We start from the raw sequence: 15,043 nt of genomic DNA, 5'->3' as shown, positions 1-15,043 counted from the left end.
GTGTATCACACATTCAAGCTGAAATAAATGTGGAGATATGCTGCTCTATACACGCTAAAAGTAGTGATTATTTACATGGAGTCTGGTGGAGATATGCTGCTCTATACATGCTAAAAGTAGTGATTATTTACATGGAGTCTGGTGGAGATATGCTGCTCTATACATGCTAAAAGTAGTGATTATTTACATGGAGTCTGGTGGAGATATGCTGCTCTATACATGCTAAAAGTAGTGATTATTTACATGGAGTCTGGTGGAGATATGCTGCTCTATACATGCTAAAAGTAGTGATTATTTACATGGAGTCTGGTGGAGATATGCTGCTCTATACACGCTAAAAGTAGTGATTATTTACATGGAGTCTGGTGGAGATATGCTGCTCTATACACGCTAAAAGTAGTGATTATTTACATGGAGTCTGGTGGAGATATGCTGCTCTATACATGCTAAAAGTAGTGATTATTTACATGGAGTCTGGTGGAGATATGCTGCTCTATACACGCTAAAAGTAGTGATTATTTACATGGAGTCTGGTGGAGATATGCTGCTCTATACAAGCTAAAAGTAGTGATTATTTACATGGAGTCTGGTGGAGATATGCTGCTCTATACACGCTAAAAGTAGTGATTATTTACATGGAGTCTGGTGGGTTTGGTGATGGTGATTTCTGTTTCATGTTAAACTAAAAAGATCTTACTCTTTAACTAAAGATCTATCTCTGTAGGGATCCATCCCATAATGTTGTCAAACATGATATGATCAAATCAACAAATGATAAAACGTATAGATTTTATTAAAAGCATTTAGAAACAGACTATATGATGATTGTTTATAGAAACATTTGTTTTCCACATTTTAAATATATTACAATATTATTTAAAATTTAAAGGACATAATAGTGACCAATAACAGTTGATTATTTTTGAGATGTGACATATCCTGAAGTGTTTTAGTCAAACAGTTCAAATGTTGATAACCAGAGATGAAATCAGATGAATTTTCCAGTTCACAGACATCTGATGGAGAGTAAAAAAAACAATACAGCTGCAGGTTATCATCTGATCATTTATTAACAACTTTACTGACAATAACTGAAAGAAAACCCTTCAAACGTTGATTTGATATTCAGCTGTGAGTGATGTTTAACAATCCAGTTCTACCAACATGAAGAGTTCCTGAACATGAGAGTCAACATGTCAACAATGTCCAGCTTCTTGTCCTCGTGTCGTGATGATCCAAATCTAGAAACATCAACTGAATAAAGTCTCACTAATAAAACTGTCCCATCTTCTTCTACTGCAGCACAAAGCAGCTCTGAACCATCTGCTTTCTAAAACTGCTATTAGCTGATGTTCAGTTGTAGAAATACCAGTTTATGGATGAAAAATGACGATTTATGGTATGTTTGTGTCTGTGTGGTATATCTGATACCAGGCCTCCCATCAGGGAGGAACTGGAAGATAAATCTACCTCAACTCACTTTATTCACCTTTTAAACATCTTTGGGACATTAATGAGGCTGTGTTGTGTTCATGGACTGTGAGTTTTTTCAACGCTTATTTTTTAAAAACATCCAGAGATGAAAACTGAAGGTTACTTGAACACAACTTATGTGTGAATAAAAAATAAAGAACCAAAGTTAGCATTCTGTTGGCTCGACTGCGCCACAGAGACTACGCCTGTCTGATGTGTAATGAGCGGGAGCTCGATCTTTAAGCCACAAGTATTTGCTTTATGGCTTTTTGAGGTTGAGCTGCACATGTATGCTTATCAGGCTATTTTCCTGTTACTCAGAAATTGGGTAAGCTGACTCAGGCAGAAATGTAGAAGCTGGACGTGCATTGTATTGTTCTTACATGTCAGTTGGATTCTGACTTTGAATTCAAATATTTGGCATCCAAGAACATTTTTAAACTGATGATGTATCAGTCATTTTGCTGGTGGTTTCTTGGTCACAGCAACAAGCTTGATCATTGACATACAGTTGCACGCCACGTATCACAAAACTGTTGGGTGGGGCCTTATGTATTTGCTTGTATTACATCAAGTGACCTGCATAACAATGACCATCAGAGATGGCAACAGTACTCACTGCCCGCACTCAAGTAGAAGTACAGATAATTGTGTTAACAAATACTCTGGTAAAAGTAGAAGTACTGATTTAACTTCTTTACTCAAGTAAAAGTAACAAAGTACAGGCTTAGCAATTTACTTAAAATCGCGGAAGTGTCTAATGAAAAGGTGCAATGTGTTCGAAAGGCACTACAGTTGTGTACAGTAAGTATTGTGTTGTTTACATTTTTGTTGAAAAGTGAAATATTGGGTCAAGGAAATGACAGTATTCAATTAAAAGTAACATACACTTTTTTATTACCTTATAACATAGTTATAATAGTTATATTTCCTAGTGCTGATAAACCTTTAGGATTTATGTGTAGCAAGTGTAAACATGTTTTACTTATATGTTTTGTGTGTGTGTGCGTGCGTGCGTGCGTTTGTGTGTGTGTGTTATGGGGTCGTTACGAGATTACAAATATTTAATTATCAAGACTTATGATTGCAGTAACAAGGTGATATTGATAAACAGCTGTTTCAACTGTCCCCCTGGCTGTTACTCCATGGATTTTAAGTAATTGCACAAATATCTGCGTTTATACAATAATTAATCAAGGTGAGACATGGAAAAGCAGTTTTACAAAGATGAAAATATATTTGGGGTTGAGTTTTCCCACATTTTACTGATTTATGTCAGTATCTCTGTTTCAGAAACACACACACACACGCACACACACACACACACACAGACCTTTCTGCCAATAAATGGAACTCTGCATGGGTCTGCATTCTAATCAATGCCCCTGGTGGCCACAACCTTTTAAAGACCAGCCAAATATACAGTCCTCCCCAATCACCAAAACAACCCTGGTTTTAAATGTCCTATAAGGCCAGCGTTAGGAATTCTACTTGAGAAGAACAGGAGAGACATTGACCTCTGGTGGACAGTATACAGGGAACAGCAGCATTAACAAGATGGAAGGGTTTGGCTTAGGTAAAAGGTTGCATTAGTTGTTGAGCTGCTGATCTCATGAAACTAATTACAGTTCAACAGAATATGTTATAGCCTAGATCTTCTCATGGCACAGCTACATTAGGATTGGCACCACCTCCACCACACAAAGAGAAGGTGGTGTCACTGGCCCAGGGAGGGCCTTGGCCCCCTTTTAGCTCCGCCCCTATTAGTCAAAACTTCAATTATAAGTTGAGTGATAAAGGAACTGAAAAAATGGGACAGAGAGAGTTGCTGTGTAAGCAGAGAGAAACATAAAAGAAGAATGTGATCAGAGATCAGCATCATTTAAAGAAAACACTTTGACTAACACCTTCAGCACTCTCCAGAAGCTAAAATATGGAGATGGTTTACCATAATGAGGATCGTGAATATGGAAACATCCCTGATGCCTCAGTCAGGCATGTTGAATCAAAGATCTGCTCCGATGATGACAGGAAAGTGGCTGCTGCAGAGCCTGGTGAGAAATAAATTCCTATGGTTTTACCTTTATAAGGTTCAGTTTTAAAGTGCAACAATGTTAACAGTAATCTACGGAGGATCACAGATAGAATAAATATGATTGCGTAGTGTACCTATATGTTGTACTTTCTTTACGTTCACAAAAGTGCTGGTTTTGCCTTTGACAGACTCAGATTATTATTCTAAGTGTATGACAACATTATCAAAAGGATTTCTAAGGAGGTTGACTTTTCTGTTAAAGTGTAATATCTGCTAAACCCAACAGACTCCATGGAAATAAAGATATGTTTCTGTTTCACTTGTAAAGAGGTTTTTCCAAGTTTTATTGGGTTAGCTCATTTGATAGAGCAGGTGCACATAGGTTTACTGCAGAAGATCCAGGGTTTGAGTCTGACCTGGGACTATTTTCTGCATGTCTTCCCCCTCTCTCTCACCTTTCATATCTAGTTGTCCTATCCATTGAAGGTGGAAATGCCCAAAAATAATATTTAAAAAGAGGTATTACAGAGAACTACCTCTGAAGGGATCCTTTGCCGATGCACATTTGCCCTATGGGGTACCATTGCAGCCCGGTTCTGCGGCTGCTGGTCACTGCTTTCTCGCCTCTCACTGGACCAATTTCAAAGATTGGTGTTCAAACATGTGATGTGGTTTAGGAAAGAGAAGTTTTGGGTCCCCTGCTGGAGCTGCTGCCCCCGCAACCCAATACCGGATAAGCGAAGGAAGATGGATGGATGGATACCCTTTTAAAACATTTTGAGAGCATCGTCTATAGGTTTACTTGTGTTGTATAAACTAAATTGGCTGGAGCAAAAGTCTGTTGTGCCGTCTCTTTTTGCATACACTTTTCTCGTTCCCACGCCTAAAAACGCTTGGCCACGATCTGTGATCCTAATCGTATCTTCTACATTCAATCATAGCAAAGCAACCTCAAGGTTGAGTGCAGATGTGGAATTAGCTTCTTTTTTAATGTTTAATTTTGATTAACCATTCATGCATTTTAAGATCTTTTATTAAAGTTTACAATTTTTACATTTTATATATATATTAATTAGTTCTCCACAAAATGAATGTCAGGGTTAAGGTTGGTTATGTAATTGAAAACTCTGATTGTGTGTGTGTGTGTGTGTGTGTGTGTGTGTGTGTGTGTTCTACATACAGGTATAAAACGGTCCAGGCTGGCTGCTGTGATCCTTGGACTCCTTTGTGTGGTACAAGCTGCTGTCATCATTCTTCTTCTTTCTCCCTGTAAGTATTCTGAACTTGTTACTAATTTATAATCTCACCTCTGTAACAGGAAAGTGTTAACGGAAAAACCCTCAGTTCCAGTAAAGTCATTCTCTTACAAGTTATGACAATCACATGCTCCAGAAGTATTTAGAAATATTATTGTCACTGTGCAGTAGGGGTGGACAACAATGTCATCTTTTATTTATTTATTTTAAATTTCAAAACAATATCCTTTACAACACTTACCGTATTCTTAAAGTAAACCTTTGAATAACTTTTAGTCCTGATCAATAATTTACTAGATTTTAGTCAAGAAAGCCATGTTGGAAATTGTGTTTTACACTTATTAATCTCTTTATTAGTATAATCCATCTGAGAGAGAGACTGAGAGTCCAATATTGGCTAAATGTCCCTGTAAAGTTCCTAATTACGTACCAATGTCTTAAAGTTTCTATACAAGTCAGCATTATTAAGTAGCAAAGATTAAATTTGTTTGGGACGCTGTAGAAGAAGATCAGAGATCCTTGTTTTGTGTTCTTGGCTGTTAAAATGAAATTAACCCCTCACAACCTAAAGTCTGCCGTCCCTCATATGATATAGCCACCAAACAGATGTGTCACTGACACCACCTCGGCTCTGTGTTTCTTAGAGAACACAAACTACTATTAATCTGATTCTGTTGTAATAATGAAAACCTCTCCTCTCATTATGACAGTTTCAGAGAGAGACGAGTTCAAAAGAACCAACTTTGGTGAGTACGATGATGAAACTACTCCACTAATAAGGGTTTAGATCTTAAGGGTTGTACAGTACGTCCATGCAAGGTAAATAAAGATGTTACACATGTTAAATATAATATAAATATCCCAGTTAAATCCTGTCAGTGAGGACTGATGAGATAATTTCTCAGGCTGAACACTGAAGTGACAAACAGGAGCAGAAAAGAGCTAAAAGAAGAGTGGATAACAGGGACTTTGACTCATCATGTGGACAGATACACTACTCTAAATCAATAATAAGGCTGGTCTGTGTCTGTTGCATATCTATAAAGGAAATTGTTTTGATAACACATCAACCGAATGATAACTTCACAAAGTCACGTTGTTGTATGTGTTATCATGTTCCAGGAGCCTTCCTCCCCAAGTGGCCAGAAAATGAACAAAGATAAATGAATATATTATAATATATTTGTCAGCCAGTAAACTTTGTGTCCCGCAAAAAATAGGTCTCAGCATGCTAGATGACAAAGTGGCTCATTACAAGCTGTAAAAGGTAACTAATGTAAATGTTTCACCAAAACAAGTTCCTTCCCGAGGTGATTTAGCAGAGCCCCGTTCGCTCCCTCCAGAGCTCAGCGCCGCCCAAGACGATTGTGATTGGTTTAAAGAAATGCAAAGAGACCCCTGACCGTGTTTTTTAGTCTACGTGTGGAGGGCCCAGACCTTCCTCCACAGCTGTGTGGAGATTTGTCTGGCAATGTGAGACTAGGATTGATATGATAATCCACTGTTGGTGGTTTGAGTTGATCAGATCACTTTAGACTATGAAGGGCAACTGGCCACTATGCAGATTACAAAAGTGTTGATCAGTAAAAGGTGCACTATGAGTTCTCGCATAGTCACTTCTGTTGATGTTCCAAGTAAATTTCAAACAAAACCGAGCAAGCTCGCCCTTCCCCCCATGTTTCTGTTACTGTCATGACTAATTTGTCGTATTTTAGCCTGTAAGTCACGACTCACGACTCACGACTCACGACTTGGTTGCGTCATCACAAACCCTTCGGGCTTTAACCTATGGTAACAAAGTTCCACATCTTAATCCACACTTCTTTTGCTTACTTCTTCTGCTGTAAAATTCAGTGACACAGCAGTTTCAGTACTGTGTTCCTACATTCGTGGAGAGGATGAGTTACAAGAAAGCTAATGCTACGATATTAGATGAAGAAGAGGAAAGAAACACCCTGTCATCTATAGATCAATGCAACAGACAATGGGGATTCTGTTCCAGATGTTGAGACTAGTTTCAAAAACCTGACTGAGGAGAGAGAGGACCTGAAGAGGAAGCTGAATATCTCAGGTAAGTAGGATGGATTTAATAATCAGAGTTGTGATCCAGAAGGGTGGAAGGGAAAGACTCAATAAATCCCTAAAACCTTAGAGAATACAAGAAGTTTATCTTCCCAAAGTTAAACTAAACAAATGACTACTACTCTGATTATGATGACAAAAATGATAACCTCTCCTCTCTAAATGACAGTTTCAGAGAGAGACGCTTTGAAGAGAACCAAGCTGGGTAAGTATGATGATGAAACTACTTTTACCATAGAGAGCCGCAGTCACGCCCTTCTATTTCCGGTAATTAGAAAGACTTGGGCTTTCCACACAAACAACCGCACATGTGTCATTAGTATGAGAAAAAAAAGAGATTTTATCTCTGTCACATGCGGACCGGGCTTGGACAGAAAAATGCGGCTCAATCAGCACTCTAATGTTGGGGGGCCAGATATACGCCATGGAGACACCGTAGGTCTGGAAATGCGAGAGGGTCACTAGTGATCACTGATGCAGTTGTAAAAGAGCTAATGATACAGTATTAGATAGGGCTGGGATGTATATCAATATTTTATTGATATCCTTATATGAGACTAGATATCATCTTAGATTTAGGTTATTGTAAAATGGTATGAGTGGAGTCTCGCATAGTCACTTCTGTTGATGTTCCAAGTAAATTTCAAACAAAACAGAGCAAGCTCGCCCCTCCCCCCATGTTTATGTTACTGTCATGATTAATATTGTCGTATTTTAGCCTGTAAGTCACGACTCACGACTTACGACTTGGTAGCGTCATCACAAACCCTTCTGGCTTCAACTTATGGTAACAAAGTTCCACATCATAATCCACACTTCTTTTTTACTATACTGTAACATTCAGTGACACAGCAGTTTCAGTTCTGTGTTTCTACATTCAGGGAGAGGATGAGATCCAAAAAGAAATCATCTCAGGATCACTAGTGATCACTGATGCAGTTACAAGAAAGCTAATGCTATGATATTAGATGAAGAAGAGGAAAGAAACACCCTGTCATCTATAGATCATGCAGCAGACAATGGGGATTCTGTTTCAGATGTTGAGGCTAGTTTCAAAAACCTGACTGAGGAGAGAGAGGACCTGAAGAGGAAGCTGAATATCTCAGGTAAGTAGGATGGATTTAATAATCAGAGTGTGGATCCAGAAGGGTGGAAAGGAAAGACTCAATAAATCCCTAAAACCTTAGAGAATACAAGAAGTTTATCTTCCCAAAGTTAAACTAAACAAATGACCACTACTCTGATTATGATGACAAAAATGATAACTTCTCTTCTCTAAATGACAGTTTCAGAGAGAGACGCTTTGAAGAGAACCAAGCTGGGTAAGTATGATGATGAAACTACTTTTACCATAGAGAGCCGCAGTCACGCCCTTCTATTTCCGGTAATTAGAAAGACTTGGGCTTTCCACACAAACAACCGCACATGTGTCATTAGTATGAGAAAAAAAAGAGATTTTATCTCTGTCCGACGCAGACCGGGCTCGGACAGAAAAATGTGGCTCAATCAGCACTATAATGTGGGGGGGCCAGATGTACGCCCGCAGCGCCATGGAGACACCATAGGTCTGGAAATGCGAGAGGGTCACTAGTGATCACTGATGCAGTTGTAAAAGAGCTAATGATACGGTATTAGATAGGGCTGGGATATATATCAATATTTGATTGACATCCTTATATGAGACTAGATATCATGTCAGATTTAGGTTATTGTAAAATGGTATGAGTGGAGTCTTTTCCTGGTTTTAAAGGCTGCCCTACAGTAAAGTGATGTCCTTATCTGAACTTACAACACTGTTCCAGCTGTTCTGTTTTTTGCCTTACTCTTTAAATCCATCTCACTGATGATTATTCATCAAAACTGTCATTGTGTAAATATTTTGTGAAAGTACAAAAATCTTGCAGCAATATCAATATTGAGGTATTTGGTCAAAATATTGTGATATTTGATTATCTCCATACACTCCAGCTCTAGTTTTAGATGAAGAGGAACCAACAGATCATTTTAGACTATACAGATTAAAATAATTAAAAAACCTTTTCATAAATTTAGATTCCTTAATGAATAGTAACAATGTGCTACATTATAATCCACACTTTCTTTCCAGCAGTCACATTCAGCAGTTTCTGATACTCTGTTCTCTAAAGAGAAGAGAAAGGAACTTGTGCCTCGCTAACATTCGTAGAGAATTCTGTTTCAGATGTGGAGGCTGGTTTCAAAACCCTGACTGAGGAGAGAGAGGACCTGAAGAGGAAGCTGAATGAAGTAGGTAAGTGTGATGAATAATTCAATAATCAAAGAAGAGGGCAAGTCCAATAATGGACAAATGCCTGTGATTATTTTACATGTAAAGTTCCCAGTAAATATTAAGATTGTCCAGAAATAGAAGAGATAGACAGATATATCAGTGTTAATAAAGTGTTTTATGAAACCTAGCTGGGCCAACCTATGACCAGTGGGTTAAAGCACTGACCATGAAGAGCTCCTAAATGCTGGACCCGCTCTTTATGTGGACGTCCCACTCCCTATCGAATAAATATTAAACCAGCCCGCCCTTGAAAGATTTCTAATGGGTCTGAAAATGACACATGTATTGTAGTTTGTATATATATTATATTATAAATATACTTTTTTTATATTTAATTGTGAGTTGGAAATATATATATATATATACATATTTAAACTAAACAACTAAAACCAAACGTGCCATTACATCATTTGTGCCAAGTAGCATTCCGTTACTGAATAGATCATACATAGGCACATAGACATTTGATATTGGCCACTTTTTTTTATTAAATCATCTTAGCTAGTGGACTGATCCATGTCACCACCAGTACTGCGTTGTCGTTGTTGCCGTTGTTTATTTTCTGTTTTTCTGTATTAAATCTTCCTTGCTGTCGGATGTTGGTGTGGTTTTATTGTCTTCTTATTGTCTTTTCTTGTTTTACTGTTGTATGGGCTCCGTGTTTAAATGTGGCTCCTTTGAGTGCAAAACAAAATCCCCCTGGGGCAATAAAGGTTTAATTTATTCAAAAACAATGGGAATGGGAAAAAATATATAATTCTGACTGAATCTACCTGGACGGTGTGGGGAACACTGACATATGAAAGATTATTTTTTAAGCAATTCTATGGAACTTTTATGTTTTACTGGGAAGAAGACGGCCATACAACACGTAAATAGAGTTCCTGTTTTGAGTGAATGAGACACAAAATCATTATCATTGTCATGGGTCCGCTGCTGTCTGTGTCTGTTTTCCCTTTCCCTTGTGTGTCTGTCTGTAAGTCTGTCTTCCACTACGGGTCACCATATTGGAATCTGCTGGGGAGGTGTGACCACACTATGCCATTCGCCTGCCACACAGCTGCAACCCATCCTCATTAATCCAGCTCCACAGCTGCAATCTATCTCCATCATCCCATCTCCACAGTATATAAACCCGGGCTGACCACCTCTTCAGCGCCAGTTCATTGCTACCCCTAAGTGGTAACTTGGCCAGTCTTTAGTGCACGTTGCTCACCTGCTATGCTATCGACTAACTTTGTTTTTGTTCTCGTCAAGGCAAGGCAAGGCAGCTTTATTTGTATAGCACATTTCAGCAACAGGCAATTCAAAGTGCTTTACACAAAATCATTAAAACAGATAAAAACACAAGTACAAACAGTTAAAAGTCATAAGCATTAAATCAATAAGACACATGAATAGACAGTTAAAAACAAAATAGAAACATTAGGACACATAAACACAAGAATAAAAGTTACAGTGCAGCATAAGAAAGAAATGAGCATTAATTAAAGAAAGGCAGCATCAAAAAGAAAGGTCTTCAGCCTTGATTTAAAAGAACTGAGAGTAGCAGCGGATCTACAGTTTCTGGGAGTTTATTCCAGATATGAGGAGCATAGAAACTGAAAGCTGCTTCACCCTGTTTAGTTCTGACTCTGGGGACAGAAAGTAGACCTGTCCCAGATGACCTGAGAGGTCTGGGGGGGTCATAGTGTTAGCAGATCAGAAATGTATTTTGGACCTAAACCGTTAAGGGATTTATAAACTAGCAAGAGTACTTTGAAATCAATTCTTTGAGACACGGAAGCCAGTGTAAAGACTTCAGAACTGGAGTGATGTGATCCAGTCTCTTGGTCTTAGTGAGGACTCGAGCAGCAGCGTTCTGAATCAGCTGCAGCTGTCTGATTGATTTTTTAGGGAGACCTGTAAGACCCCGTTACAGTAGTCAAGTCTACTGAAGATGAAAGCATGGACCAGTTTTTCCAAGTCCTGTTGACACATAAGTCCTTTAACCCTTGATATGTTCTTTAGGTGATAGTAGGCTGACTTTGTAATTGTCTTAATGTGGCTGTTAAAGTTCAGGTCTGAGTCCATGACTACACCCAGATTTCTGGCTTTGTCTGTTGTTTTAACATTGTTGTTTGAAGCTGAGCGCAGACTTTTAATCGTTCCTCTTTTTTTCCAAAACAACTACCTCAGTTTTTCCTTCATTTAATTTCAGAAAGTTCTGGCACATCCAGTCGTTAATTTGTTTGATGCAGTTAGTCAGTTTTGTATTTGACTATAGTCCCCTGGCGATAAGGTTATGTAAATTTGTGTGTCATCCGCATAACTATGGTAACTTATTTTGTTTTTTCTCCATAATCTGAGCCAGTGGAAGCATGTAGATGTTAAAAGAGGCCCCAGAATGGAGCCTTGCGGAACTCCGCATGTCATATTTGTACGCTCAGATGTATAATTACCTATTGACACAAAGTAATCCCTATTCTTTAGGTAGGATTCAAACCAGTTTAGTACTAAGCCAGAAAGTCCTACCCAGTTTTCCAATCGGTCTAGTATATGTCATGGTCGACCGTGTCAAATGCAGCACTGAGATCAAGTAATACTAAGATTGAAATTTTGCCACTATCTGTGTTAGGTGGATGTCATTAAAGACTTTGACAAGAGCCGTTTCAGTGCTGTGGTGTGGTCGGAAACCCGACTGAAAGGTATCAAACTGTTGCTTAGTGACAAGAAATGGTTGAGTTGTTGAAAGACTACTTTTTCATGATTTTACTTAAAAACGGAAGGTTGATATTGGCCTATAGTGCTCATTAGTGACTTGTCTAGGTTGTTCTTTTTAAAAGTGGCTAATTACTGCAGTTTTCAGGGCCTGTGGAAAGATACCTGAAAGAAGAGATGTGTTCACAATCTGTAGAAGATCAGAAGTCACCATTGGAAACATTTTTGAAAAGTCCCGTTGGTAAATATCAAGGCAACAGGTCGAGGTTTTCAGATGTTGAATAATGTCCTCCAGGTTTGTATGGTTGATTGTGTGAAATTCTGTCATATTGGAACTAGTTTTGCTTGAACACTGTGACAACACATGTCCTGAACTTGATATGGAGGCACTGACTGTTTGTCTAATCTTCTGAATTTTGTCTTTGAAGAAGGAGGCAAAGTCATTGCAGGCCTTGGTAGATAAAGTTCAGATGCTACTGGTACTGGAGGGTTTGTTAACCTATCAACAGTAGCAAACAAAGCACGTGAATTATTATTGTTTCTAGAGATAATATCAGAGAAGAGGACCTTCTTGCATTCCTCAGTTCCAAATTATAAATGCGAAGTCTCTCTTTATAGGTGTTATAATGGACCAGGAGATTTGTTTTTCGCCACCTTCGTTCAGCTTTCCTACACTCTCTTTTTTTCTGTTCTCACCAGTAGGACATTTCTCCATGGAGATCTTTTCTTACCAGAGACAACTTTGACCTTAGTGGGAGCAATGGCATCAATAACATTTGTAATTTTAACAGTTGAAATTGTCTACAAGCTCACTGACTGATAGCCCAGAGAGGGCGGGTGACGAACAGTGTTTGTATCCCACTGTTCGTGTTGCAGTTTCCTCCAGACCCTCTCCTTGGAACCCTCATCCATACCTCCACCACCTGTACCTGTATCACATGTTTTTGTTGGATTAAACCTTTTTCTTTACCGTCATCCTCTAGCCTGTGTTGTTTCTGTCTGGGTCCAACCCAACCCATTACAATCATGAAGTTCCAAAATCCCATAACTCAACATATAGTCCGTCACAAACATCGTTCTGCATTTCAAATATGTCAACAATATTCCTTCCTTGTTCATTCTTCCTTTACTAAGTTATAGCATCAGTCCAAAAGGAAGAAAACTACGAGCTACAGAATGAATGGTGCAATAGATTTTAAGAATTTATATATTGGCTTTGGGAACGTAAACGGTTTTGCTCACATTTAATTCATAATTCTGGCCTTATGCAACATTTATGACTATGTCACATTTACATTTGTTACTTTACAATCATTTTTATTTTCCACCAAATAACATATTGCCCTTTTGTTGTCCCAATGATAATAATGTTGTTCATTTGGGTTCTTTCTGTTTTCACTAAGCTCAAGGAGGATGGGAATATTTCAGTGGTAGTTTCTACTACAAATCTTCTGTCACTAAATCCTGGCAAGAGAGTAGAGATGCCTGTCTTCAAAAGGGTGCAGACCTGGTGATTATAACAGCAAAGAAGAACAGGTACGTGTGTGTGTGTTTGTGTGGTGTGTGTGTGTGTTTGTGTGTGTATGTGTGTGTCAGACGAAGATTTAGAAGAAGAATACATGTTAAAACAGGTTGAAACATAAAAATTAGTTCAAGGGGTGTGAATGTTGTAAAGATTCTGTTATATTGTTTAAAGTATTTGACTCTTTTTAAACAAGGATTTCATAATGAAATTCAAGAATGAAATGTGGATTGGCCTGACTGACTCAGAGACAGAGGGGACGTGGAAATGGGTGGATGGGACTCCACTGAACGAAAGGTTCCCACATTTTTCCATTTGGTCCATTCAAACTAAATTACTATCTTGTTATTCTTGGGTTGTGTTCTCTCATTAAATCTCTTTTTTCAGCTACTGGAATTTCGGGGAGCCTAACGGTGGGAAGGTTGAAAACTGTCTGGAAATACGTTATTATGATTCTGAAAACGGCTGGAATGATCTAAGCTGTTCCAATTCAAGGAACTGGATCTGTGAATTGAAAGCCCTTCCATAACTCTCCATCCAAACCCACCAGACAGAAAACTAACGATAAATATATTGCTGATACAATTGAATTGGTACCGTCTCCTCTCAGGTACGGTTAAAAGGAGGGTTGGGGGGGAAAGAACGGGTGCTGTTAATTCAGGAGAATGTCTATCTAGAAAATGGGCAATTTATTTGTTTGATTTCACCTTGACTTATGAGCATTTGTTATTATTCCATGTCTGATGATTTCTTTATATCCATTAAGATGTTATTTTAGTATCTTGTGACATTTCTACTACATCAGCAGATACTTCCATCATATTCAAAGTGCCTTCATGTGTTTGTTAGGGTGTACATTTTGGTCATTGTGAAATTAAATGTTTTTGTGTGTTTTTTGTGGAAAATAAAATACATATAAAAATAGAAACATGGAAATACATGAAAGTATTTAGTGAGCAACAGACGATCAATGTGGAACAAAACAAATCAAAGAACTCTTGAAAATTCAGAAGTGTAAATTATAGTGCAAAAAAGAGCAAAAAGCAATACCACTTCTTGATTCCAAGGTGAAGGTAGTTGAACTACTAGCAAGCTACGACAAAATGTTTACGTGAACTAATAGTGTGATTACATGTAGTTCAGTATTCCTCAACCCCAAGCTGTTTATTTAAGTTTTGAGAACCTTCAGGTCTTCACATCTAGAAATAGCTGGATTTCGCCTTGTATGGTTGCTTACGGCCACACCACCCTGAAAGCGCCCTCTCTCGTCTGATCTCGGAAGCCAAGCAGGGTTGGGCCGGCTTAGTACTTGGATGGGAGACCGCCTGGGAATACCTGGTGCTTAGCTTTTTAGTTAGCATAAGGCGCTGTGACTTCTTTGCTGGACGCAGAGCTGACAAGGAAACTGTGTAGAGAACGTAACTTTTTTTTTTGAAGCACCATAATTATTTAGAATTAAAATAAACAATCTCAGTGTTCAAAAATTCAAGTAGGAGTTCAAAATACTTGCAGTTTGACCATATCTGGGGATCCACATCTCGGCAGACATGTCCTGGTCAACCAACACCTCCTGCCTGGTCAAGAAGGCTCACCAGCGCCTCTTCTTCCTGAGGACACTGAGGAAGAATCACCTTTCCTCGACTATCCTGGTGAACTTCTATCGCTGT

At 38.5% G+C, this 15,043-nt stretch overlaps 1 protein-coding gene and 1 pseudogene across 2 annotated transcripts; both read left to right on the top strand.

Moving 5' to 3' along the window:
* The first annotated feature begins 3,283 nt into the window (after positions 1-3,283).
* On the top strand, positions 3,284-13,792 carry LOC116685418 (C-type lectin domain family 4 member F). 2 transcript variants are annotated; one of them, XM_032510482.1, is made up of 11 exons: positions 3,284-3,527; positions 4,691-4,777; positions 5,475-5,510; positions 6,767-6,835; positions 7,016-7,051; positions 7,884-7,952; positions 8,133-8,168; positions 9,047-9,115; positions 13,258-13,390; positions 13,573-13,673; positions 13,764-13,792. In XM_032510482.1, the coding sequence occupies exons 1-10, from the start codon at positions 3,407-3,409 to the stop codon at positions 13,580-13,582; spliced, it is 666 nt and encodes a 221-aa protein (XP_032366373.1). In that variant the 5' UTR covers positions 3,284-3,406; the 3' UTR covers positions 13,583-13,673; positions 13,764-13,792. The 2 variants fall into 2 exon arrangements, with proteins under 2 accessions (XP_032366373.1, XP_032366374.1); XM_032510483.1 differs by lacking the exons at positions 6,767-6,835; positions 7,016-7,051.
* An 815-nt stretch (positions 13,793-14,607) lies between these two features.
* On the top strand, positions 14,608-14,724 carry LOC116685419 (uncharacterized; annotated as a pseudogene).
* Positions 14,725-15,043: the final 319 nt, after the last annotated feature.

Source organism: Etheostoma spectabile, unplaced genomic scaffold (assembly GCF_008692095.1).
Source record: "Etheostoma spectabile isolate EspeVRDwgs_2016 unplaced genomic scaffold, UIUC_Espe_1.0 scaffold00569809, whole genome shotgun sequence".
Lineage (NCBI taxonomy): Eukaryota > Metazoa > Chordata > Actinopteri > Perciformes > Percidae > Etheostoma > Etheostoma spectabile.
Note: the sequence above shows the minus strand (reverse complement) of the source record. Positions and strands in the feature narration are given on the sequence as shown.

What these genes read in the sequence shown, in the direction of transcription:
- LOC116685418 (XM_032510482.1), top strand. Translation starts at nt 3,407, where the DNA reads ATGGAGATGGTTTACCATAATGAGGATCGTGAATATGGAAACATCCCT. An exon ending in GAGGAAGCTGAATATCTCAG is followed by an intron (nt 6,836 to 7,015) that starts GTAAGTAGGATG and finishes TCTAAATGACAG; the next exon opens with TTTCAGAGAGAGACGCTTTG. An exon ending in GAGGAAGCTGAATATCTCAG is followed by an intron (nt 7,953 to 8,132) that starts GTAAGTAGGATG and finishes TCTAAATGACAG; the next exon opens with TTTCAGAGAGAGACGCTTTG.